The 24,364-nt window shown below is 42.6% G+C and overlaps 3 protein-coding genes across 4 annotated transcripts in view; all 3 read right to left on the bottom strand.

The window, feature by feature from the left end:
* Window positions 1–2,061, bottom strand: part of rprd2a (regulation of nuclear pre-mRNA domain containing 2a) — a 31,732-nt gene extending 29,671 nt beyond the window's left edge. Inside the window, exon 1 of the mRNA XM_029735800.1 lies at window positions 1,828–2,061. Coding sequence (XP_029591660.1) covers window positions 1,828–2,050 — 223 coding nt within the window. The 5' untranslated portion in view covers window positions 2,051–2,061. The remainder of the gene's footprint in view (window positions 1–1,827) is intronic.
* Window positions 2,062–10,324: 8,263 nt separating this feature from the next.
* On the bottom strand, window positions 10,325–15,149 carry ciarta (circadian associated repressor of transcription a). 2 transcript variants are annotated; one of them, XM_029735807.1, is made up of 5 exons: window positions 15,089–15,149; window positions 13,256–13,617; window positions 12,985–13,139; window positions 12,725–12,869; window positions 10,325–12,606 (listed from the first exon to the last, which is right to left on the bottom strand). In XM_029735807.1, exons 1-5 carry the CDS (start codon window positions 15,132–15,134, stop codon window positions 12,190–12,192), a joined length of 1,125 nt encoding a protein of 374 aa, XP_029591667.1. In that variant the 5' UTR covers window positions 15,135–15,149; the 3' UTR covers window positions 10,325–12,189. The 2 variants fall into 2 exon arrangements, with proteins under 2 accessions (XP_029591667.1, XP_029591668.1); XM_029735808.1 differs by lacking the exon at window positions 15,089–15,149 and adding an exon at window positions 14,536–14,855.
* Window positions 15,150–19,909: 4,760 nt separating this feature from the next.
* On the bottom strand, window positions 19,910–24,364 carry mrps21 (mitochondrial ribosomal protein S21). The gene is made up of 2 exons (XM_029735809.1): window positions 24,239–24,364; window positions 19,910–20,579 (listed from the first exon to the last, which is right to left on the bottom strand). The coding sequence occupies exons 1-2, from the start codon at window positions 24,319–24,321 to the stop codon at window positions 20,399–20,401; spliced, it is 264 nt and encodes an 87-aa protein (XP_029591669.1). The 5' UTR covers window positions 24,322–24,364; the 3' UTR covers window positions 19,910–20,398.

The raw sequence follows: 24,364 nt of genomic DNA on the forward strand, positions 1-24,364 counted from the left end.
AACTAATTTGTCATGGGATAAATACATTGGGTTGTTATTTTACCTGAAGGTCCTCTACTCCGACAATTAATCCACAGATAAAAGGGTGAACTGAGTTTTTTTCCTAGTAATTGCTCCTCCTTCGGGCTTCTTCTGACTTTATATGGCCATTGGCAACCAACTTTAAGGTGCATTACCACTTCCAACTGGACAGGAGTGTGGACCTCAGTTCATCTTTCAATCACCCACATGGGTATACGATCCTAAAAACCAATGAGGAGACGGGAGAGACGGGACTTGCATCGCAAATAAAAGTTATATTTTACATGCGTGAGCAGTGTGGGTGCAATGATTGAATAACATGCATGTGTAAATTTATTTTGCAACGCGAGCGGTGAGGTCAGTTACGTTATTAAGTCACACCTCTCCCATCTCCTCCTTGGTTTTTAGGCACATATACCCACGTGGGTGATTGTAAAATTAACTGAGGTCCTCACGCCAGTCAGTGATGGTAATGCACCTTAAAGTTGGTTGCCAACCACCATATAAAGTCCAAAGAAGAAGCCTGAAGGAGGAGCGATTACTAGAAACTAAAATCGGTTTACCCTTTTATCTGTGTATTAATTGTCAGAGTAGAGGTCCTTGTGCATTTCAGGTAAAATAACAACTCAATGTTTATATCCTATGACAAATGATCTAGCAACAGCAAGCTAGCTATTACCATAAATGTTTGCTTATCAACCTGTCCCCAAATTAATAGTTGGCTCAGACTTTGTTTTGATATTTCAACCTGCTAGTCCTGATTGGAGTTGGAGGACAAAATCGAAATACCTGCGAGCTGTCTGGTCTGCATGTTAGGCATACTTTACTAGTAACTACAATCTTAAAAAATAAATAACATACAGTTTCTAAAACAACACACAGCACATAATGACAAATATGGACTACCAAAGCTTAATTGTCACTAACAAAAAAGCAGAGGAAAGCATACAGCAAAAGCAGCACAGCATGTTCCGGTCTCCGGGACACCTGAACAACAGTACATTCAGGCATCTTCAATTATCGTACACAAGCATTATGCACTCCCTATAGGCCTACTACAACTGAAGCTCCCAAAATGGTTGGTAATTTCCCGAGGTAGGCTAGTCTACTCCTCAAAACGTACCTATTTTTATTGTGCAATAACTACTATGTAGTTAACAGGAAGTTACAGTAAACTCAATAACATAGTAACTTTTATAAACGTGTAGGCTAATTATTGACCTATTTATCTAGCTAGTTAACATGTATTTTGATTGTTACTGTTTGACACATCTAAGTCCAACTGATTTAGGGTGTTAAACCAAGGATGGCAAAGGCTTCAAGAAATGTGACAGTCTTAACAGGAGAATAGCTAACAACTTTACACTAACGTTAATTCTATGCGTAGAATACTTGCTCACTACAGCCATTGTTTGTCAACAACTGACCAGACACGTTATAACAAACATTTGCTAGACAACACAACTAGTAACGTTGGTAGTGATAGCATGATCTGGCTGACACTGCAAGTCAACATTAGCTAACTTGTTAACTAACTAGCTCCACATATGCGCACTCCCGCGTTACTTAACGTTACATAAGAACTATAAGATACATTACCTGATTTAATTTCACATGACATCCCTGTGTTGTGCACCAATGTCACTAACTAGATACTGTTAACATTCGCTAACCATAGCTACATACGTTAACGTAAGTAGCTAGCTAACAGTTACCTAGCTAAAGTTAGCTAACCTAGCAATATAACGAGCGATAAGCTAGCCAGACAAACCAGATATCGTTAGCTAGCTAACATTAGCAACTCACATTTCCTCAACCATTTAATCCAGTAACGAACGATAAGGCTGTGGTATTTCTTGTTCTCAATGCACCAATTTGATAGTCCTTGAATTGATTCCATTGTGTTCGACACTCCTTGAAACCGCCGGTCCAAAGTTGACTCCAGAGCCACAGGCAAACCACGACTTTGGCCGCTTGACGCACCTGATCCTGCAGCCATCTTCGGGCCTTGCACTGCCAAGCCACACATAAAACAATGAGCCAGATATTTCAGCGGATGTATAAGTGTGAAGCATCCGGTTGGCGTCGATTCCACTCGCTACCAAATATGGTGATGGGAGAAAGCCCAATGGTCGGCAGTAGAAGATGGCGCGAAATTCAGCTAATTTTCCCTTCGATTAAACATTTCATCTCCATACAGTTTTCTATTTCAAAAACTATAATCTGTAACAAACAGATTGGACTGCGTTTTGTAGACTTTACCCTTTGCCAAAGTTTTTTTTGTTAAGTGCAAGGGGAATTTAGTTATTGCACACGCGCACTTCATAAAGTAGGCGTTCCCTAACGGAAATATACAAATAAATTCCAGTACGCGCCAATAGGATCTCACTAGCTCGTGCTTGGCTCTGCCCACCTCCTTGCTTGCACTATGATTAATTTGCTCCCGTTGGAAACAGGGTCTTCTTCGATGAGGTCCAATAAATGTTGCATTACGCCACCTACTCGACTGGAGAATAACTCCCTTATGCTTTGCTTAAAATAAATAAAGAAATACCTTAAACTACACTCACAAAAAAATAACAAAATATACCATACTCCACTACTTAAATAAATGTGGTCCTACTTCAGGCTAACAGCCTGAAAGGAAGGGACACAACCACTTAACACACCCTGTAACTCTTATGATGTCAAGTCTTGCACACTCAAATACCTCTTTGCAGCTCCCACCACAACCACTATGTTCTGTGACTTACGTTCCCTGCAGTACAGTTGATAACCATTGCTATAAATGCCAAAAATCCAATCTTACTGAAACATATATCACTTGTTGGTTTTATCCCTCTGTACTGGTACAGATCTACGACTCACACCACTCCTCTCAGGATCCCTCCCACTTGAACCATATTCCTATACTTTCTTCCCTGGCTCAGCATGAAAACTTCTGCACTAGTCTAACCCCGAAAACATCAACCTGCCTCTCTTGCACGGAACATTTCTGATCCCCAGCCCCATGGGCACCCCGCCCGTGGGGCGGCACGTAGCCTAGTGGTTAAAGTGTTGGGCCAGTAACTGGAAGGTTGCGGGATTGAATCCCGAGCTGACAAGGTAAAAATCTGTCGTTCTGCCTCTGAGCAAGGCAGTTAACGCACTGTTCCCCGGGCACCGAAGACGTGGATGTCGATTAAGGCAGCCCCCCGCACCTCTCTTATTCAGAGGGGTTGGGTGAGGGAACAAGCTCCCTCACGACGCCAGGACAGCGGAGTCAATCACCACCTTCCGGAGACACCTGAAACCCCACCTCTTTAAGGAATACCTGGGATAGGATAAAGTAATCCTTCTAACCCCCCCCCCCTAAAAGATTTGGATGCACTATTGTAAAGTGGTTGTTCCACTGGATATCATAAGGTGAATGCACCAATTTGTAAGTCGCTCTGGATAAGAGCGTCTGCTAAATGACTTAAATGTAAAAATGTAAATGTAAATGCGGAAGACACGTTTCAGTTGAATACATTCAGTTGGACAACTGCCTAGGTATCCCAATTAACACGTACCACTACTTTCCCCAACACTACACATTCCTTTGTCTCATGCCCTTCTGAACACTTCCCACACACTACTGCCACATGCCCTTAAGCTTGACACCTGTAACATTGGAATTTGGGGCGCCATTTTGGAAATTGGCTGCCGCCCTCCGGCGCCCCTGATCGGCTACTAGACCGCTGGGGGTGAGTGGAAATCATTTTAGCTAAAAGCAAGCTATAGAGATTTGCAACCAAATTTGCTACCACGTCAAAGAGACAAAAACTATCAGGAAGCGAATATATATATTCTTTTAACTAATGAGAAAAGAGGCACAATCTCTAAGCCAAAGAGATTCGCTGCTGAAATCTATCAGCCTGCAGCAATGTCCATCAGCCGGTGTGGAGAACAACAAGCCTCCAAGGACGTTCATTCACAGATGGACGAGCCCCCGTTCGCTGGTTCTAGCAGCGAAGAGGGCGAACAGGAGCAGTCCGAGCCATCCACTTCCACCAATGATGGCAGCTCTCTGGGTGGACAAGAACAGGTGGTCACACCAGGCCTAACCACACCTCCAAACAATGCCGGCGGAGACCCTACACATCCCCGATGACATAAAAAAACAAAAGATCCCGGTGAGTGGCCAAAAGATATGAATGGATCTTTACGGTATATTTTAGTGCAGGCTGGGCCATATCAGGATAAGGAGGGGAATTTCCCAAGAGATGAAGGGTAACAAATATTTTCGGTGGCCCACTACAATAGGAGGAGAGAGTGGAGAGACCTTGGATCGTTTATTCCAAGCAAAACGATTCAACCTTCTGTTTTTGCTGCAAACGTTTTTTCACATAAGGGCAAATCTGCGCTGGTCAGGGATGGAACCAGGAACTGGAAGAATCTGTGCCACCTCCTCAGCTCTCATGAGAAGTCGCATGATCGCCTAGAACGTTTCCAGAGGTGGAAGGAGCTGGAGATCAGGCTGGTGTCCAAGCAAACTATCGATGCCCAAGCCCAACGGGCTATTAACGGAGAGACTCTCCATTGGCAGCAGGTGCTGCAGAGGCTCATAGCCCTGATATGCTTAATGGCCACCCAGAACACTGCACTACGTGGGACCACTGACAGGCTGAACGAGCCAAATAATGGGAACTTTCTGAAGTTTGTGGAAATGCTGGGTAGCTTTGATTTGATTTCAGGACCATGGACAGCTACCGAGAGAAAACATTGATGACTGTAATGCAGCACAACAGCAGAGGAAAGAAGTCACTCTTGGCGGGCCACAAAATGAAGAAATGCTGAAATGTATATTGGACAATAAAATAAACAAAATTCATTAAGGCTGGGTCATTGACAGAAAGCATATTTTACACAGCTCCATCGAAACGAGGCCCGCCATGCATTTATGAGAGATTTTTGTCTCTCGCCTAGGGTGGCGGAACGTCAAGGGCCCTGATAACTTACAGTTGAAGTCGGAGTCATTAAAACTCGTTTTTCAACCACTCCACACATTTCTTGTTAACAAACTATAGTTTTGGCAAGTCGGTTAGGACATCTACTTTGTGCGTGACAAGTAATTTTTCCAACAAAGATTATTTCACTTATAATTCAGTGTATCACAATTCCAGTGGGTCAAAAGTTTACATACACTAAGTTGACTGTGCCTTTAAACAGAAAATTATGTCATGGCTTTAGAAGCTTCTGATAGGCTAATTGACATAATTTGGTCAATAGGAGGTTGTACCTGTGGATGTATTTCAAGGCCTACCTTCAAACACAGTGCCTCTTTGCTTGACATGATGAGAAAATCAGAAGAAATCAGCCAAGACCTCAGAAAAAAAATTGTGGACCTCCACAAGTCTGGTTCATCCTTGGGAGCAATTTCCAAATGCCTGAACTTACCATGTTCATCTGTACAAACAATAGTACGCAAGTATAAACACCATGGGACCACACAGCCGTCATACCGCTCAGGAAGGAGACGCGTTCTGTCTCCTAGAAATGAACGTACTTTGGTGTGAAAGGTGCAAATCAATCCCAGAACAACAGCAAAGGACCTTGTGAAGATGCTGGAGGAAACCGGTACAAAAGTATCTATATCCACAGTAAAACGAGTCCTTTATGGACATAACCTGAAAGGCCGCTCAGCAAGGAAGAAGCCACTGCTCCAAAACCGCCATAAAAAAGCCACACTATGGTTTGCAACTGCACATGGGGACAAAGATAGTACTTTTTGGAGAAATGTCCTCTGGTCTGATGAAACAAAAATATAACTGTTTGGCCATAATGAACATCGTTATGTTTGGAGGAAAAAGGGGGAGGCTTGCAAGCCGGAGAACACCATCCCAACCGTGAAGCACGGGGGTGGCAGCATCATGTTGTGGGGGTGCTTTGCGTCAGGAGGGACTGGTGCACTTCACAAAATAGATGGCATCATGAGGAACAAAAATGATTTGGATATATTGAAGCAATATCTCAAGACATCAGTCAGGAAGTTAAAGCTTGGTCGCAAATGGGTCTTCCAAATGGACAATGACCCCAAGCATACTTCCAAAGTTAAGGCAAAATGGCTTAAGGACAACAAAGTCGAGGTATTGGAGTGGCCATCACAAAGCCCTGACCTCAATCCTATAGACAATTTGTGGGCAGAACTGAAAAAGCGTGTGCGAGCAAGGAGGCCTACAAACCTCACTCAGTTACACCAGCTCCGTCAGGAGGAATGGGACAACATTCACCCAACTTATTGTGGGAAGCTTGTGGAAGGCTACCCGAAACGTTTGACCCAAGTTAAACAATTTCAAAGGCAATGCTACCAAATACTTAATTGAGCGTATGTAAACTTCTGACCCACTGGGAATGTGATGAAAGAAATAAAAGCTTAAATAAATCATTCTCTCTACCATCATTCTGACATTCCACATTCTTAAAATAAAGTGGTGATCCTAACTGACCTAAGACAGGGCATTTTTACGAGGATTAAATGTCAGGAATTGTGAAAAACTGAGTTTAAATGTATTTGGCTAAGGTGTATGTAAACTTCTGACTTCAACTGTATATATCCTAACATCACTTTTTGGGCAATGACTCAACATCAAAAGTGAAAAGAACAGACAGTGACTCTTATGTTTCTCCACTAACGCCACCCTGTCTGAGTCGCACCAAACAACTAGCATAACAAACACCGGGAATCTTAACCTTCAGCTGGTCAGCATTCACATTTACCGTTACCCTAGTAATCACTCCTTTCAGTGGCACCCATTTCTTGAGAGCAAATCAATTCACAACTCTTGTCCCCATTCGTTTAACACGGAGGGCCTGCTCCCTCTGACCAGCAGAAACACAAACAGTTATCACAAGACCACTTCTGGTAACCCTCACCGATTCCACAGCATCCAACTCTGTTTTCACCCACCCTGAAACCACAAAAGGATCAGCCAAAAGGCAAGGGTCCACTTTATCCAAAAACATCACTCCTTCTGTCACAGAATCATCTATATCATGACCCTCGGTGCAAGCCTCGGGCTCCAAGAACTTCACCACACCTACCACCTCCGATACTTCGCCCTCATTCACTTCCATTTCTCCTCCTGTCTTCAGCTCACTCTGCTTACAATTTCTACCATTCTTCTTTAATAAACCATCTCCCTTTTTCATTGACTCAAGCTCACCCTCTTCCTCCCTGTCTCTCTTAGACCTCCTCTGCCTCTCATTTTCCCTTAATTCCATTTCCGTATTCCAAGTATAAGTCTCCTTATGGTAATACGGCACTTCTCCTGACATACACTACCAGTCAAAAGTTTTACAACACCTACTCATTCAAGAGTTTTTCTTCATTTTTTACTATTTTCTACATTGTAGAATAATAGTGAAGACATCAAAACTATGAAATAACACATATGGACTCATGTAGAAACCAAAAAAGTGTTAAAATATGTTTTATATTTCAGATTCTTCAAATAGCCACCCTTTGCCTTGATGACAGCTTTGCACACTCTTGGCATTCTCTCAACCAGCTTCACCTGGAATGCTTTTTCCAAAAGTCTTGATGAAGTTCCCACATACGCTGAGCACTTGTTGGCTGCTTCTCCTTCACTCTGCGGGCCGACTCATCCCAAACCATCTTAATTTGGTTGAGGCCGGGGGATTGTGGAGGCCAGGTCATTTGATGCAGCAATCCATCACTCTCCTTCTTGGTAAAATAGCCCTTACAGAGCCTGGAGATGTGTTGGGTCATTGTCCTGTTGAAAAACAAATAATAGTCCCCCTAAGCCCAAACCAGGCGGGATACATTGTCACCAGCAAAGCACCCCCACACCATAACACCTCCTCCTTCATGCTTTGCGTTGGGAATACACGTGCGGAGATCATCCATTCACCCACACTGTGTCTGACAAAGACACGGCGGTTGGAACCAAAAATCTCCAATTTGGACTCCAGACCAAAGGACAAATTTCCACCGGTCTAATGTCCATTGCTCAATGTAGAAAATTGTCAAAATAAATTAAAACCCTTGAATTAGTAGGTGTAGTAAAAAATTGAAACGGTAGTGTACATGTTCTTGCCTTGTCAAGGGACGCCATTTAACCGGCTGTCACAATCTCCGTACAATCAGCACGAACCCCTCGGAAGCAGCTGCTTCGTTTTGACGTTCTTCTCTATCAATTGCTACCGCAACGTTTTTCCATTTCAAACAAGCGCGCTCTCTTTCTCCCGGATTCCTCGATTCGCTTCCTGAGACCCTGTGCCCCTCCAACGACAGGGTCTGGTCTAGCTTATAAAAAGTATGGTGCCGCGCCAGCTGTATGCATAAATCAGTTGCTATTGTTTTAACAGTACATTAAGTTATTTCTGTATTTGCTAACGATAGTATTTATTCCGTCCTTGCTTTTATTTCTACAATTTGAGCAACAAAGGAATTTATCGAGTTTCTGTCTTGTTATAGAGTTGGTTGGTCGTTACAAGAAACCTAAAAACTGACTAATGTGAATGTAGCGCCACGCTGTGGCTAAATAGCTGCAGTCTTCCAGCTCATCATTGCACGTCACTAAAATCGCACACAGGGCGCAGGGAATCTACCTTCAGGAGGGCCCCACCACCCGGAAAACAGCTAACTTCCTGCAATTCTACACATTTGCCATGGACAGACAGAAAGATGTACAGTTTTGTAGCTAATCTCATGATATTATACAGATTTTGCCATATGCAATCTGGAGGGGCCCCCAACCGACATGTTCATATTCTATCAGGGGTAGGTCTGACCTCCAGGAGGCCCACAGAGGAGAGAGAGTGGAGGACGGACTGTTGCGCAAATGAGAAAAGGCTATAATCTTTGCTAAAACTCCCTTTCCTTTCCTCCTTTTCTAGCTTCCTTTAATTTCCTCCTTTCCTAGCTCCCTTTCCTTATTTTCCTCCCCTCATTTGCTTTCCTCCCATCCTTTCCTAGCTCCCTTTCCAATCTTCCTTTCCTTCCTTCCTAGCTTCATTTCCTCCCCTTCTTGGCATTCCTAGCTCCCTTTTCTCCTTTCCTTACTCCCTTTCCTTTCTGCCTATCCTAGCTTAATTTCCTCCTTTCCTATCTTCCTTTCCTTAATGTCTTTTCCTTCTTTCCACAATGGATAATAATCGTTTTTGTGTCATCGTCAATGATTTTAATGGCATTGTAATGTATCCACATGTGTGGTTGTATTGTGTTTAAAATCAAATCAAAAAGCTAGGAAAGGAGTTAGGAAAGGAGGAAAGGAAGCTAGGAAAAGAGTTAAGGTAAGGGAGCTAGAAAACAAGGAAAGGAAAGTGAGCTAGGAAAGGAATGAGGAAACGGAGCTAGGAAAGGAGACTAGGAAATGAAAGTAGGAAAGAGAACTATGAAAGAAAAGATGAAAGGGGGCTAGGAGAAGAGGAAAGGAAGCTAGGAAAGGGAGCTATGAAAGGAAAGAAGAAAAAGGGACCTAGGAAAGTAAGCTATGAAAGGAGGAAGGAAATATAGCTAGGAGAGGACAAAAAGGGAGTGAGGAAAGGAGGAATGGAAGGTCAGAAAGGATAGGAGGAAAGGAGCTAGGAAGGGAAAGGAAGAAAGAGAACTAGGAAAGGAGGAAAGGAAAAGTAGCTAGTTAATAGTGAAAGGACACTTTCAGTGACAGGCCATGCTGCAGGACTGCAGCTGGATACTGTAGATTTGCTCAGGCTTTAAATGGCCTATCCACAGTTGAAACAATATACTGGAGTAATATACTGGAGTACAAACATTGGAGTAAACAGTAGAATAAACATTGGATTAAAACAAGCTTATATTTTAGGTTCTGATGGGGTGTGAAGCCCATGAGGCATTTAAAAGTTACATTCTTCAAGAATCAACGGGTATATATCATTAATTTACAAATTCCCAAATATAGCGTCTGCAGATTGCCCCTTTAATCCATCGTTGAGATGAGTGCAGGTGACTGACGTTTCGACGCCAAACTTCCTCTGAAAGAAGTAGGACGAGTACAGGTGACTGACAGCTTGACATCTTTCACCTGTACTCATCCTAACAATGGAATAAAGCTTCAGCAAATAAGAAATGTATCTCTGCATTTTTTGTTGAGTACTCCAACTCCTTCCTGCCTCAAATTACCGGTAGTCCTTTTGGAAGTTTTTCTTGGTAGGCTATTTTGTTGGATTTTGTCATTGTTGTCGAGCACCCCTTCTACTTTCTTGCTCTAGCGCGGAGGCCTACCTGAACTTTCATTTAGCAGGGCCACAGTCAATTCTATATCAGCTCAGATGTTCAGGGAAATAATTTGAATGTATGTGTCAGACGTCAAGTTCTGATGAACCGACACGTTACTTTATTTTAGCAAAAAGGGTACAATTTATCAAAAACAATGTAGGTCTCAAACAATTATATATAAAATATTATGCACAAGTACATTGTGTGTAACCAAAAAACAATTATATTATGTCCAACCCAAAAATGTGATGGAGGGTGTTGGGTAAAAGGTAGGAAGAAAGTAGGCAAAGGAAATGGCTTGAATAAAGGAAGATAAAACAGCGAAGTATCCTTCTCAGCCTAACCATTTGTTCTCTTTTGATAAACAGAGAAAATGTCCAAAACATAGGCCCTATTTATTTGGAAATGTACATTTTATTTAGATGTTTTTAATGTTACACTTTAGTCATTTAACAGACACGCTTCTCCAGGCGTTGCAAGTGCCATGCTCTACCAACTGAGCCACACGGGACACTATTAATTAAACAGGAGTATTAGGTTACATACACCAAAAACATCACATGAAATTGCAATATTTTCTCAAGGGAAATATCTTTAAAAAAAACAACTCCACAATTGGCTGATGTATTACCAGCTTTTAGGAAGGGTTGTGCATTGCCTCAACACAATTACCTGTATTTACAACTGCAGTGATCTCTCTCCTATGCTGTTCACGACCTGGGCCTTCCCTGGCATGGTTAGGAACAATAACACATACTGCCAGTTTCAGTTTCAGTTGTCTGTATTCGTTTTTATCCAGAAATCTTCTTTAAGTTGGTAGATCAAGTCAGTACCCAGTTATTCTTGGTTTCCTGCCTACTCCCATCGAGGTAGTTACAACTCAAGAGAGACTCTCTGAGAGTGACCAGGGATAAAGTGGCCTTCAACATGAATGATATTTGCTAAGCAAAAACATTATGGTTCAAATACCCAATGGTCTAATGATAGATTTTTTAAATGGATTTTCTCCCAATCCAATAGAAACCTTCCTAGAAGATTAAAAATTAGGTGTTTTGCATCATCACAATAGTAACATTTATCAATAAGGTGGAATGTCCTTTGTTATCGAAAGTCAAATACTCACGAGCAAATCATTTTTGGGCAGTGACGTATTCCTCAAAATATTTTTCTTTTCACACCATAGAAGAATAAACCTGACATCAAATGTATCAAAAAGTAAAGGATGATAAATGTATACTATCAAATAAATAAAGTTCTAAAGCCAATTAGAATGTAATAGGGAATCCCTGGTTCAAGCCGGCATCCAGGTTTTTCAAGAACAGACCCATTCAAACAGACTTTTTTTATGAGAAATACAATAAATCTAACATAGTTGTTATTTCTCCTCTTTTGTAGTTCTTAATGGTTGCTTTCATTCCAGTTGTATGCTACTGGGGTAGTTAGTATTCAAACTGAGGTGGATTTAGTCAATAGTTACATTAAACTGTGTAATAAATGGTTTTGTTGCCACTGGTTGGCAGTGGTTTAGTGCCAGTTGTATGCTATGGTTTACAATCAAGGAGGCGGTATAGCAAGCCTTATACATTTAGCTGCTGTATTGTTTTTCATTGTATTGTCCATGTTTTAAGATTTACTACTATTGATAACTATGAGTTGATGTTAGGTTAGAGGTATTCCATCAGAGGTATTCCATCAATCTTTTATTTTTATATTTCTGCATAGTGTATTTCATGTGAATGTCTATTTTTGTTGACAAGTCGAAAATAAAATAAAAATGTATCAGTATATGTATTTTATTTTTTATTACTAAACACTGCTTTATCACATCAACCATAAAAAATATTCCCTGGTAAATTTCAGTAAAAAAAAAAAGAAGTCTCCAACACAGACAAAAGTGGATTAAAAGGTGCAATGAGTTCAGAGTTCAGTTTTATGTGTCTGTGCTTCTACTCCGGCTCTTGTTTCATAGACCTTAGTAATGTGGGAATAGATTGACTCCTCCTTTGGATTCCCACTGACGTAATATTGGTCTGTGTCTTCACTGTGCCAGGCCCGCTGTGGCATCTCCGTGGCTGATGTCCATGGAGGGAGAACTGATGTGAGTGAAAGACCAGATGGGTTGAGGAGACACGGCTGTCTTGTGTGGCTGGGCTACCGCATGCAGAGCAAGGTGACATTTCAAGCCTCTTATTTCCCTTTCTTCTCCTGCTGACAGTCAGACATGACGGGCTATAAGTGTCTGTGCTCAAAAGGCTAAAGTCTTGTGAGGTCACTTCCTGGTAGTTGTCCTCACGCTGCAGGCGCTTGCAGCTGGGTGGGGCGGCACTGGGGAAATCAGAGTCCAACCAGCTAAGCTTGCGCTTCTGATGGGGCAAGAGTGAAGAAAAATTAGATACAAGTCTTACATATTATAGATTGCTGTGGGAATCATTATGACAATTACATATTAAACAGTGATAGCTAGAGCAGTAAGAGACCCACTTTGACTGGCATACACAGCTGATTTTGGTGCCATCGTGGCGGAAGACTGGGTGTGGGGTTCTGGGTGGCAGCGACAGGGGTCACATGGGGGAACCACATCTTCAGCATCATCTCTACCTGCAGGAGGGTGCGGAGGAATTTTTCTCTGTGGAAAAAGAGGAGTACTGTCATTAATAGCATGTTACGACATGAAACACTTAAAGTAAATGTGTGACTACACCATAAGTTACTGCTAGCTATACACAAGATGGTTTGCTTACCCCATGTCAGGTTTCTGAAGAATACCCAGGATCCTCTGTAGTCTGTCAATGGCAACGCTCGACTGGAAACTGCTAAGACCTCTCTCAAATCTCCCCGTCTTGAGTCCATTCAGAAGCTCCAACAGGGGTCTGATAAACCTTTGTAGCTCTGAACACTAGGAGAGAGAAGGGAAACAGAAAACATCAATATCTACTGTCTGATAATGTCCCTGGGTGAGAAAATCAGTAACAAAGTATGTTTAAATCAGGCTTTAAAAAAAACAAAACTCACTTTCTGAGCGAAGGCCAGGTCTCCTTGCGTGGTCTCCTCTGTGCTTTCCTTTGTGCAGAATGCGGCACTGCAAGAGGAAGCCACCATGGATGGGTAGATGGTGGTGTGGGGAAAGCATCCCGCTTGTCCACTCCCAGCCATGGACCAGTGTAACCTAGAGGCTGCCTCGCCACCCCCGGCCAGGGAGAAGGGTACTGAGCAGGTCTTGCCACCCCCTGAGCTATCTCCCTCGCTTTCAGAGGTGAAGACATCAATGTCTGCCTCGTCCTCCGTCACATCGCTCTCGCTGAGGAGGAAGTTGGGGGTGGAGGAGCGGGAGTCGTAGGACGGCCATTTGGTGGACATGCTCAACAAATGCATCCCTAGAGAGAGAGAGAGAGAGAGAGAGAACAGACCAGGTCAGTCCCAAGGGATATTACAATTAGACATACCTCTGAGTAACTGATGTAGAGTTAATGGTGACCTAGGCATTACAACAAGTCTGGCATGTAGTAAAACCCTCCTTTAACAAAATGAGTCATAGGCATACCTATATCACAATTTAAATGAAAAAAACGATAAAAAAAAACGATAACAAATAAAAAACAATAACAACGCAAATTCCTGGGTTTCACGTCACGTTCCAGAATACTAGTAGGTGTGTCCCCTAATAAATATTCAAGAAGGAATGCTGTTAGTCACTGATATTGGTTCAAACTCCCCGAGCTGTTGCGTTGCCATCTATACATGTGATCGTGTGCTGTGTGGGGGGTGTGACGCACCCTGTCCAGTGGGATTTGGCTGTATCGCTGTAGGATTTTATGTCAGCTATTAGTTACATTTCAAACATCTGCCCATTTTAACGTCAAACTAATAGACTATCCTGAAACAAAAGGCCAGAGGCTGCATTACACTACATTGTTTCACGCATTATAAAGTTGTCAATGTTCATTGAACGTTTCTCATAAATCCCCTATGCTTCTTCTTTAAATTAGTCTATACTGTATTAAGGTCTTAAATAATATATAGATGACATACATAGAGATAACTAAAGCCATGAACTGATTCCAGGTTGGTTTGAGGCGTTAACCAAAAGGAAGGTTCGGGGTAGAGCTGGGAAAGCTGATCCTGAACCAGAGCATACTTCAGGCACAACCAATAATTATTTTACTATTTGCTTAATTATTGTAACCAACAGTGCACATTTGACAGTTCAAATCGGGTTAAAATAGGACTAGGGGAAAAAAATCTCTAAAGAAAAACAAAAAGGCACAGCAGGCTATAGCCGATATATCTCTTACCTTTTAGGATGAAGCCGATATCAAGACAATCAAATAAAACAGTAAAATGGATAACTAGTTGAATATCTGCTATTTCCTTCTCCTATTGCAATTCTGATAAGATCCTATTTTTAAAAATATATATATGACAAACACTGATGTTGATTGCGCGCTATAGTTGTAAGAGTCCTCTATTCTCAACGTCTCAGTACTGTTTCCTCCTTTCAAATTCCGTTTACCTTTCAGTCCTCAGTACAGCGAGGGGCGACATGTGAATTGCTACCATGCGCTACACGTGCTGAACTGTGTGCGCGGCCACGATTGGTTAGCACTTGGTACAAAACGCTCTCATTGGTTGAGAATATAACCACTCAGTGACTACATAAATACTGATTGGCCAGTAACTTACTTGTCACGCTTTTCTCTCACTACACGTGTCAGACGTGTGGAAGGCTGTGGCTGTATAGTCAGCAAGGAAAAACACGAGGCAGTAACCACAGGGTTTATATAGTGTGGCTGAGGTGTCCTGTCCTGCATTATCATAATGTAAGGCTAGTGATTAGATGGTACTTACGGTTTCGGGCTCCACGTGTAGAACATGGGACAACAACTGATGTCATCAGCTATGGATCAGCCTGATGATGACGCACCAGAGCTGGGGCAATTAATAATTGGATAATGGTCGAGTTAGGGTGGCTACCAACTAAACTCAGCAAAAAAAGAAATGTTCTCTCACTGTCAAGTGCATTTATTTTCAGCAAACTTAACATGTGTAAATATTTGTATGAACATAACAAGATTCGACAACTGAGGCGTAAACTTAACAAGTTCCACAGACATGTGACTAACAGAAATGGAATAATGTGTCCTTGAACAAAGAGGGGGTCAAAATCAAAAGTAACAGTCAGTATCTGGTGTGGCCACCAGCTGCATTAACCTGTTTAGGATAGGGGGCAGTATTTTCACGGCCGGATAAAAAACATACCCGATTTAATCTGGTTATTACTCCTGCCCAGAAACTAGAATATGCATATAATTAGTAGATGTGGATAGAAAACACCCTAAAGTTTCTAAAACTGTTTGAATGGTGTCTGTGAGTATAACAGAACTCATATGGCAGGCCAAAACCTGAGAAGATTCCATACAGGAAGTGCCATTTCTTGTCCTTCTATAGCCTCTTTATGGAAAATAGAGGATCTCTGCTGTAATTTGACACTTTCTAAGGCTCCCATAGGCTCTCAGAAGGCGCCAGAACGGGTAATGATGACTCTGCAGTCCCTGGGCGAAAAACAGTAGGGGTTTTGGAAAGTGGTCGCTCTGAGAACAATGACACGGGCGCTCGCATGCGAAGACACCATTTTCTATTTTCAGTGTTTGAACGAAAACAAGGTCTCCCGGTCGGAATATTATCGCTATTTTACGAGAAAAATCGCATAAAAATTGATTTTAAACAGCGTTTGACATGCTTCGAAGTACGGTAATGGAATATTTTGAATTTTTTTGTCACGATACGCGCCGGCGCGTTACCCTTCGGATAGTGTCTTGAACGCAAGAACAAACGCAGCTATTTGGATATAACTATGGATTATTTGGAACCAAAACAACATTGGGTGTTGAAGTAGAAGTCCTGGGAGTGCATTCTGACGAAGAACAGCAAAGGTAATCCAATTTTTCTTATAGTAAATCTGAGTTTGGTGAGTGCCAAACTTGGTGGGTGTCAAAATAGCTAGCCATGATGGCCGGGCTATCTACTCAGAATATTGCAAAATGTGCTTTCACCGAAAAGCTATTTTAAAATCGGACACCGCGATTGCATAAAGGAGTTCTGTATCTATAATTCTTAAAATAATTGTTATGTTTTTTGTGAACGTTTATCGTGAGTAATTTAGTAAATTCACCGGAAGTTTTCGGTGGGTATGCTAGTTCTGAACGTCACATGCTAGATCATCAAAGGGTAGTGCTGCATTTAGCTGTGGTTTTGGTTTTTGTGACATATATGCTTGCTTTGAAAATGGGTGTGTGATTATTTTTGGCAGGGTACTCTCCTGACATAATCTAATGTTTTGCTTTCGCTGTAAAGCCTTTTTGAAATCGGACAATGTGGTTAGATTAACGAGAGTCTTGTCTTTAAAATGGTGTAAAATAGTCATATGTTTGAGAAATTGAAGTTATAGCATTTTTGAGGTATTTGTATTTCGCGCCACGCTCTACCATTGGATATTGGTGAGGCGTTCCGCTAGCGGAACGTCTGTCCCTAAAAGTTAAGACACCGATGCCCTTTCCAACCTCGTACCTATGTGAGAGTGGATTCTCGGCCCTCGCTAGCATGAAAACTAAATTATGAATTATTATATTATTATTATTATTTGTACCCTGGTCCTGTAAGAGCTCTTTGTCACTTCCCATGAGCCGGGTTGTGACAAAAACACTCATTCTTATGTTTAACAAATGTATCTTATAGTGTGTGTGTGGCAGGCTTACAATGATGGCAAAACAACAACATTTGAGAGTGCGCTGTCCCTGATGCTAGAGGGGGTACGCAGCTGGAGGTTGAATGTTTGAAGGGGTAGGGACTATAGAATGTTTGGGTACCACTGGTGTAGATAAATTATACCCTATAATAGCCATTTAAATTTTTTGGATGACCCAACCATTCCTAAAACATATAGTCTGATCCAGAAATGAACAGGCCTAATTAATCAAGCAATTATATTTGGCAGTCCTTCCACAATGTTGTTATGGAGTGTTTACAGACATATTCAATTTCGCTCTATCCCAGTCTGTTGTCCCCACTTGCTTCAAGATGTACACCATTGTCCCTGTACCCAAGAAAGTGAAGGTAACTGAACTAAATGACTATCGTCTCGCCCTGTAACACTCACTTCTGTCATCATGGAGTACTTTGAGAGGCTAGTTAAGGATCATATCACATCCACCTTACACAACACCCTAGACCAGGGGTGTCAAACTCATTCCATGGAGGGCCTAGTGTCTGCAGGTTTTAGTTTTTTTCCTTTCAATTAAGACCTAGACAACCAGTTGTGGAGTTCCTTACTAATTATCAAACTTAATTCATCAATCAAGTACAAGGGCGTAGCGAAAAACCGCAGACACTTTGCCCTCCATGGAATGAGTTTGACACCTGTGCCCTAAACCCCCTACAATTTGCATAATGCACCAACAGATCCATGGATGAAACCATCGCACTGCCCTATCCCGTCTGGACAAGAGGAATACCTATGTAAGAATGCTGTTCATCAACTACAGCTCAGCCTTCAACACCATAATGCCCTCCAAGCTCATCACTAAGCTCGTGGCACAGGGTTTGAACCCTGCCCTGTGCAACTCGGTTATGGACTTCCTGACGGTGAGACCCCAGGTGGTGAAGATAGGCAACACCTCCGCTACGCTGATCCTCAACACGGGGTCCCCACAAGGGTGTGTGTGTGCCTAGCCCCCTCCTGTACTCTCTGTTCACCTATGACAGCATGGCTACGCATGTCTCCTAATCAATCATTTCGTTCTTAGACGATACAATAGTGGTAGGCCTGATTACCAACGACGACAAGACAGCCTAGAGGGAGGACAACCTCTCCCTCAACGTCAGCAAAACAAAGGAGTTGATCATGGACTTTAGGAACCAGCAGAGGGAGCACGCCCCCGAAACACATCGACTGGGCCGGAGTGGAGAGGTTGAAAAGCTTCAAGTTCCTCGGCGTCCACATCACTGACAACCTGAAATGGTCCATCCACAGACAGCGTGGTGAAGGCGGCCTGACAGCACCTCTTCAACCTCAGGAGGCTGAAGAAATTTGGCTTGGACCACTGAGCCAAGGCCTGTTGACCCCGCTATCTAGAAGGCAGAGACAGTACAGGTGCATCAAAGCTGGGACAGAGAGACTGAAAAACAGCTTCTATCTCCAGGCCACCAGACTGTTAAATAGTCACCACTAGCTGGCCTCCGCCCAGTACCCTTCCTTGAATTTAGTCCCCGTTACTAGCTGGCTACCACCCGATACTCAACCCTGCACCTTCGAGACTGCTGCCGTATGTACAAAGTTATTGACCACTGGTTACTACAATATAATTTTACATACTGTTTTACCCACTTCATATGCATATACTGTTTTCTAGTTAAGGCTCATCCTATATAGTTACTGCTGTACACACCTTTTCTACTCAAATACTGTCCATAATGTCTATACACATATACAGTACCTTCGGAAAGTATTCAGACCCCTTGACTTTTTCCACATTCTGCTACGTTACAGCCTTATTCTAAAATGGATTAAATTGTTTTTTTCCCCCCTCAAGGCACTAGTTATATACTGGACTCTGAGATTGCTCATTCTAATATTTGTTAATTATTTTCTTTAAATGTTTTTGATTTGCGAACATAAGCATTTCGCTACACCTGTGTTAACATAAGCAAAAAATATTTGTATTTATTTAACCTTTTATTTAACTAGGCAAGTCAGTTATGAACAAATTCTTATTTACAATGACGGCCTACCCCAGCCAAACCCGGATGACTTTGGGCCAATTGTGCGCCGCCCTATGGGATTCCCAATCACGGCCGGATGTGATTCAGCCTGGATTCGAACCAGGGACTGTAGTAACGCCTCTTGCACTGAGATTAAGTGCCCGAGTGGCGCTGCGTATGTAACCAATAATAGTGTATCATGAGACATTGCTTGAAATGAGTGGCCAACATGTTGTAGATTTACCTTTTAAACAGTCTCCACAATTTATATTATAGTCTATTGCCCACTTTCCAAAATCATTGATTCTGACTTCCACCACTTCTCTATTGGAGGTAGGTCAGCCGCCATCCGAAAAACTTGCAAATCCATCATAGATCATGTATTGCCCTACTCCACAATGCCAAGGTGATTTGCTCTGGCCAGCAACGTCTGCATGGCAGCAAGTGCTTAGGCTTTTATTTTTCGCAAGAGCACGAGCTTACATTGGGGGCCCCAATTTAGAGTAACCAGTGGATGTGACAACCCGTCCGTAGTTTATGCATCTCTGGCAAGGAATGAACTTAAATGGACTGTAAAGGGGTGCACGATATAGGAAATAGGGTACAATTTGGGATGAAGCCAATGTCTTAGGAGACATATCCTGCTGTCATGCATAATTACACTGCTGTTCAAATTCTCCTTTTAAAATGTTACTACATGATAAAATGAATATATTGTTATCAATTTGCAACCTAATCTATAAATGAAATTGTTATCGATAAATTGTTTGTTCATTGCACAACAAATGCCATTCTTTTTTACAATACTCTAACAAAGTTTTGTATGAAGGACGTTTTCATTTATATAACATGGCTTACCTTAAAATAGTGCAATATGGCACAAAACTAATGAAAATAAGTGGTGGGCGCAAGCAAAATTTGTTAATTTAATCTCAGAAACAAAACGTACTAGAAAAAAACTTACACAATGAGACAATTTATTTAACTTCAGTATTACCACAACTTTTGAACCAGGTGCGAAACATCAATTTGGCTTTGTGTTTAAAACGATAACAATAGTTTGATGTAAATAGTTACTGTCATGTTTCAAACAAGAATGAAGGTTTCATTTCTCAAACAAGACATAGACATGCTCGCCTCTGGCATACCGTGCTATAATGAACAGGGAAAATGACCATTCAAAACAGAAGATATCATTTTGATGATAAACCATTTTTCAAAGTGTCAGCCACTAACCCTAACCCTTTGGATTGTGGAATACAAATCTTGTTTGATCCGGTTTATTGAAGTTCCCTTCAGAGGACTTTTCTTTCCCCTTCCATCTTCCAGCTGGGTAGTGCTAACTCAGTGAGCTTTTACTCCTAACTTTCCTCGTCGCACAGACGGAACATAGCCCTCCGTCTAGGAGCCGACCCAGGGGTCTTGTCTTTGCGTCCGGGAGATGAAGGAGATCTTCCTGGCCATTTCAGAATGATAGATCCTCTTGCAGTTCTCATAGTTCTCTCGCTGCCTGCGCCGACAGGGCTTCTCATAGTAGCGCTTTCGTTTCACCGTTTCGATAATTCCATCCACAGACAGCACTCTTAAAGGGTGTAACATGAGAGAGCAGAGAGAAATGGGTTAGAAGTAGGCCTATACCTGTATACCTTCCATGTAAAATGTTTTATTTTTTGATATGAGGATGTGTTCGCCATTATACGTCTTATTAAAAGGCTTATAATATAATGTCTCTGAGTAGTAGGAAGTATTAATCCATCTCAAACGGCTGTTTTTTAGTCAGCATCATGCACGGATAACAAGACATAAGGGGGTTATCATAGGACTTAACTAGTCTTAAAATGCAATGTATCAGAACATTAAAGCCACAGGCTTTAGGTAAAATCGGAATTTCTAATATGCAAGAGGGAACAGAGAGGCTTAGGGAAAGGTAGGCAACCAAGCAGGAAGGGAGGGAAAGCAGTAGAAAATAGCCCCTCCCCGATGGTAGCAATTTTGGGAGATACTGATTTGGTGATCGTGAACACGGTAGCAAGCTAAATCTTCAGAACAGGATCTGGCATCGCTCAGTTTTGGACTGTTTCGTTCCAGAACCCATTTGCCATAATCCGGTACCTCGTGGCGTGACAAATTATTGGGACTGTTTGCAATGTAACATTTAATAAAAGCAATCAGAGTTAATTCAAGTTGCCTCCTCTAATTACCATGCCCGCCAAAAAAAAACGGAATGTGAAAACGTGCCTGTTATTCAACATTTTTCATTTGTGTTGGGCCGGCACGGGTTTATGTTTGCACAACATTTCTGCCTACAGACCAATGCGTGGCCATGTCGCTCACAGAACTAGATTCACATTATATGACATTGCTCCCTCTCTCTGCTCTGATGGACATGAGCCTGCAACTCTTCTCTCTCCAGCTATGCACTTCATTTACTTCCTTATAGAAGCATAGCGTCGGGAAAGGTGCTGGAGGTGCTGATGACTTGAAATACATTTAACAAAGTCATAGAACTACTGCTGTCTGTTCAGAAACAAATTCAACAGTTCAGAATACTACAGCAGGAGTAGGCCTATCATTTAGCCACAGAATCAATAGCTTATTTTTTTACAAATTAATTGCCTAGCTGTGGATTGTGTGTAGCCCAATCACAAAGCATGCCTACAGTCGGGCAAATCTGTGAACGGCATCAAATCAAATGTTATTTGTAACATGCGGAGAATACAACAGATGTAGACCTTACAGTGAAATGCTTACTTATAAGCCCTTAACCAACAATGCTTGGCCCCGGTGATGTACTGGGCCGTACGCACTACCCTCTGTAGTGCCTTGCGGTCGGATGCCGAGCAGTTTCCGTACCAGGCAGTGATGCAACCAGTCAGGATGCTCCTGATGGTGCAGCTCTAGAACTTTTGAGGATCAGAGGACCCATGCCAAATCTTTTCAGTCTCCTGAGGGGGAATAGGCGTTGTCGTGCCCTCTTCACGACTGTCTTGGTGTGCTTGGACCATGTTAGTTTGTTGGTGATGTGGACACCAAGGAACTTGAAGCACTCAACCTGCTCCACTACAGCCCCATCAATGAGAATGGGGTGTGCTTGGTACTCCTTTTCCTGTAGTCCACAATCATCTCCTTTGTCTTGATCCTGTTGAGGGAGAGGTTGTTGTCCTGGCACCACCCGGCCAGGTCTCTGACCTCCTCCCTATAGGCTGTCTCATCGTTTTCGGTGATCAGGCCTACCACTGTTGTGTCATGGGCAAACTTGATGATGGTGTTGGAGTCATGCCTGGACATGCAGTCATGAGTGAACAGGGAGTACAGGAGGGGACTGAGCCGCACCCCTGAGCGGCCCCCGTGTTGAGGATCAGCGTGGCGGATGTGTTACCACCTACCTTTACCACCAGTTGCAGAAGGAGGTGTTTAGTCCCAGGGTCCTTAGCTTAGTGATGAGCATTGAGGGCACTATGATGTTGAACGCTGAGCTTTAGTCAATGAATAGCATTCTCACACAGGTGTTCCTCCACTCTTCTGGGAAGACTTTCCACTAGATGTTAGCACATTGGAAGCAAGTCCCTGCAGCATTCAGCCACAAGCATTAGTGAGGTCAGGCACTGATGTTGGCGGATTAGGCCTGGCTCTCAGTCAGCGTTCCAATTCATTCCAAAGGTGTTCGATGGGGTTGAGGTCAGGGCTCTGAAAGGTCAGTCAAGTTCTTCCACACCGATCTCAACAAACCATTTCTGTATGGACCTTGCTCTGTCATGCTGAAACAGGAAGGGCCTTCCCCAAACTGTTGCCACAAAGTTGGAAGCACAGAATTGTCTAGAATGTCATTGTATGCTGCAGCGTTAAGATTTCCCTTCACTGGAACTAAGGGGCCTAGCCCGAACCATGAAAAACATCCCCAGATCATTATTCCTTCTCCACCAAACTTTACAGTTGGCACTTTGTATTCGCGCAGGTAGCGGTCACCTGGCATCTGCCAAACCCAGAATCAGCTGTCGGACTGCCAGATGGTGAAGCGTGATTCAGAGAACAGGTTTCCGCTGCTCCAGAGTCCAATGGCGGCGAGCTTTAAACCTCTCTAGCCGATGCTTGGCATTTCGCATGGTGATCTTAGGCTTCTGTGCAGCTGCTTGGCCATGGAAACCCATTTCATGATGCTCCCGGCAAGCAGTTCTTGTGCTAACGTTGCTTCCAGGGGCCATTTGGGACTCCATAGTGAGTGTTGAAACCGAGGACGGATGATTTTTACGAGCTACAAACTACCGCAAGCGGTGGTCCCTTTCTGTGAGCTTATGTGGCCTACCACTTCGCGGCTGAGCCATTGTTGCTCCTAGACGTTTCTGACGAACTGACTTGTTGGAAAGGTGTCACCCTATGATGGTGCCACTTTTAAAGTGACTGAGCACTTCAGTACGGGCCATTCTAATGAGTTGCGCATCATTGGGCGAGTCAGTGAAACTGGAAAAAAAAATGTAGGACTATAATTTCATCCTCATATTGTACAATGTGTCTCCACATACCTAAATCCAATTGTATTGGTCACGTACACATATTTAGCGGATGTTATTGCGCTTGTAGCGAAATGCTTGTGGTCCTAACTCCAACAGTGCAGTAATATCTAACAATTCACAACAATACACATAAATCTAAAAGTAAAATGATATTAAGAAATATATAAATATCACTGTAAAGACGTAGCCTATTGTCCACCTAATTTACTTACATGAAATATTATTGCATTCCGTTGAGCGCGGGTGAAAACCAATTTATATTACGTTTATACACTGTTCTAGGCGATACAATCAATTACATATCCTGCTGTTGGATCCGCTGACCTGTGCGTGGCAGTAATTAGTGAATTTACTGGAGGTGCAGAAGGGGATTTTCACTTGGTCAAAAACAATACTTAGATTTTTGGGAAGTAACGTTACATACCGGCCGTAATCATAGAGTTTCGCTGAGCAACTATCGTCCTTTGGTAAGTAGCCTACCAAATTGATTTTGACATTTAAGCTTGAAAAACTGGTGAACGACAAGTTGAGCGTCTGCTTCCTGGGTTTAAAGGACAATCGCCAAATTCAACGTTTACCCGTATGGATTCTGTCTACACCGGAAGTCATGTCGGAATGACATTGATCAAGTTAGCTACGTTTGAACGACGATGTTCAAATAATACGCTGACTTACAATAGGTAACGTTAGCTATCTCAGTAACTTAAAAATACATGTGGAAATACGATACCTATTTAGAGCCTTGTAAGCCGCATCGATATTGCCCTCTTGGACCATCACCGTCCGAGCAACAAAACGAAGGTGGTTCGCCATGTTGTGACTGATGCAGTCGTCCGGGTGGAAGCAAACGACTATA

This window comes from Salmo trutta, chromosome 36 (genome assembly GCF_901001165.1).
Source record: "Salmo trutta chromosome 36, fSalTru1.1, whole genome shotgun sequence".
NCBI classification, from domain to species: domain Eukaryota; kingdom Metazoa; phylum Chordata; class Actinopteri; order Salmoniformes; family Salmonidae; genus Salmo; species Salmo trutta.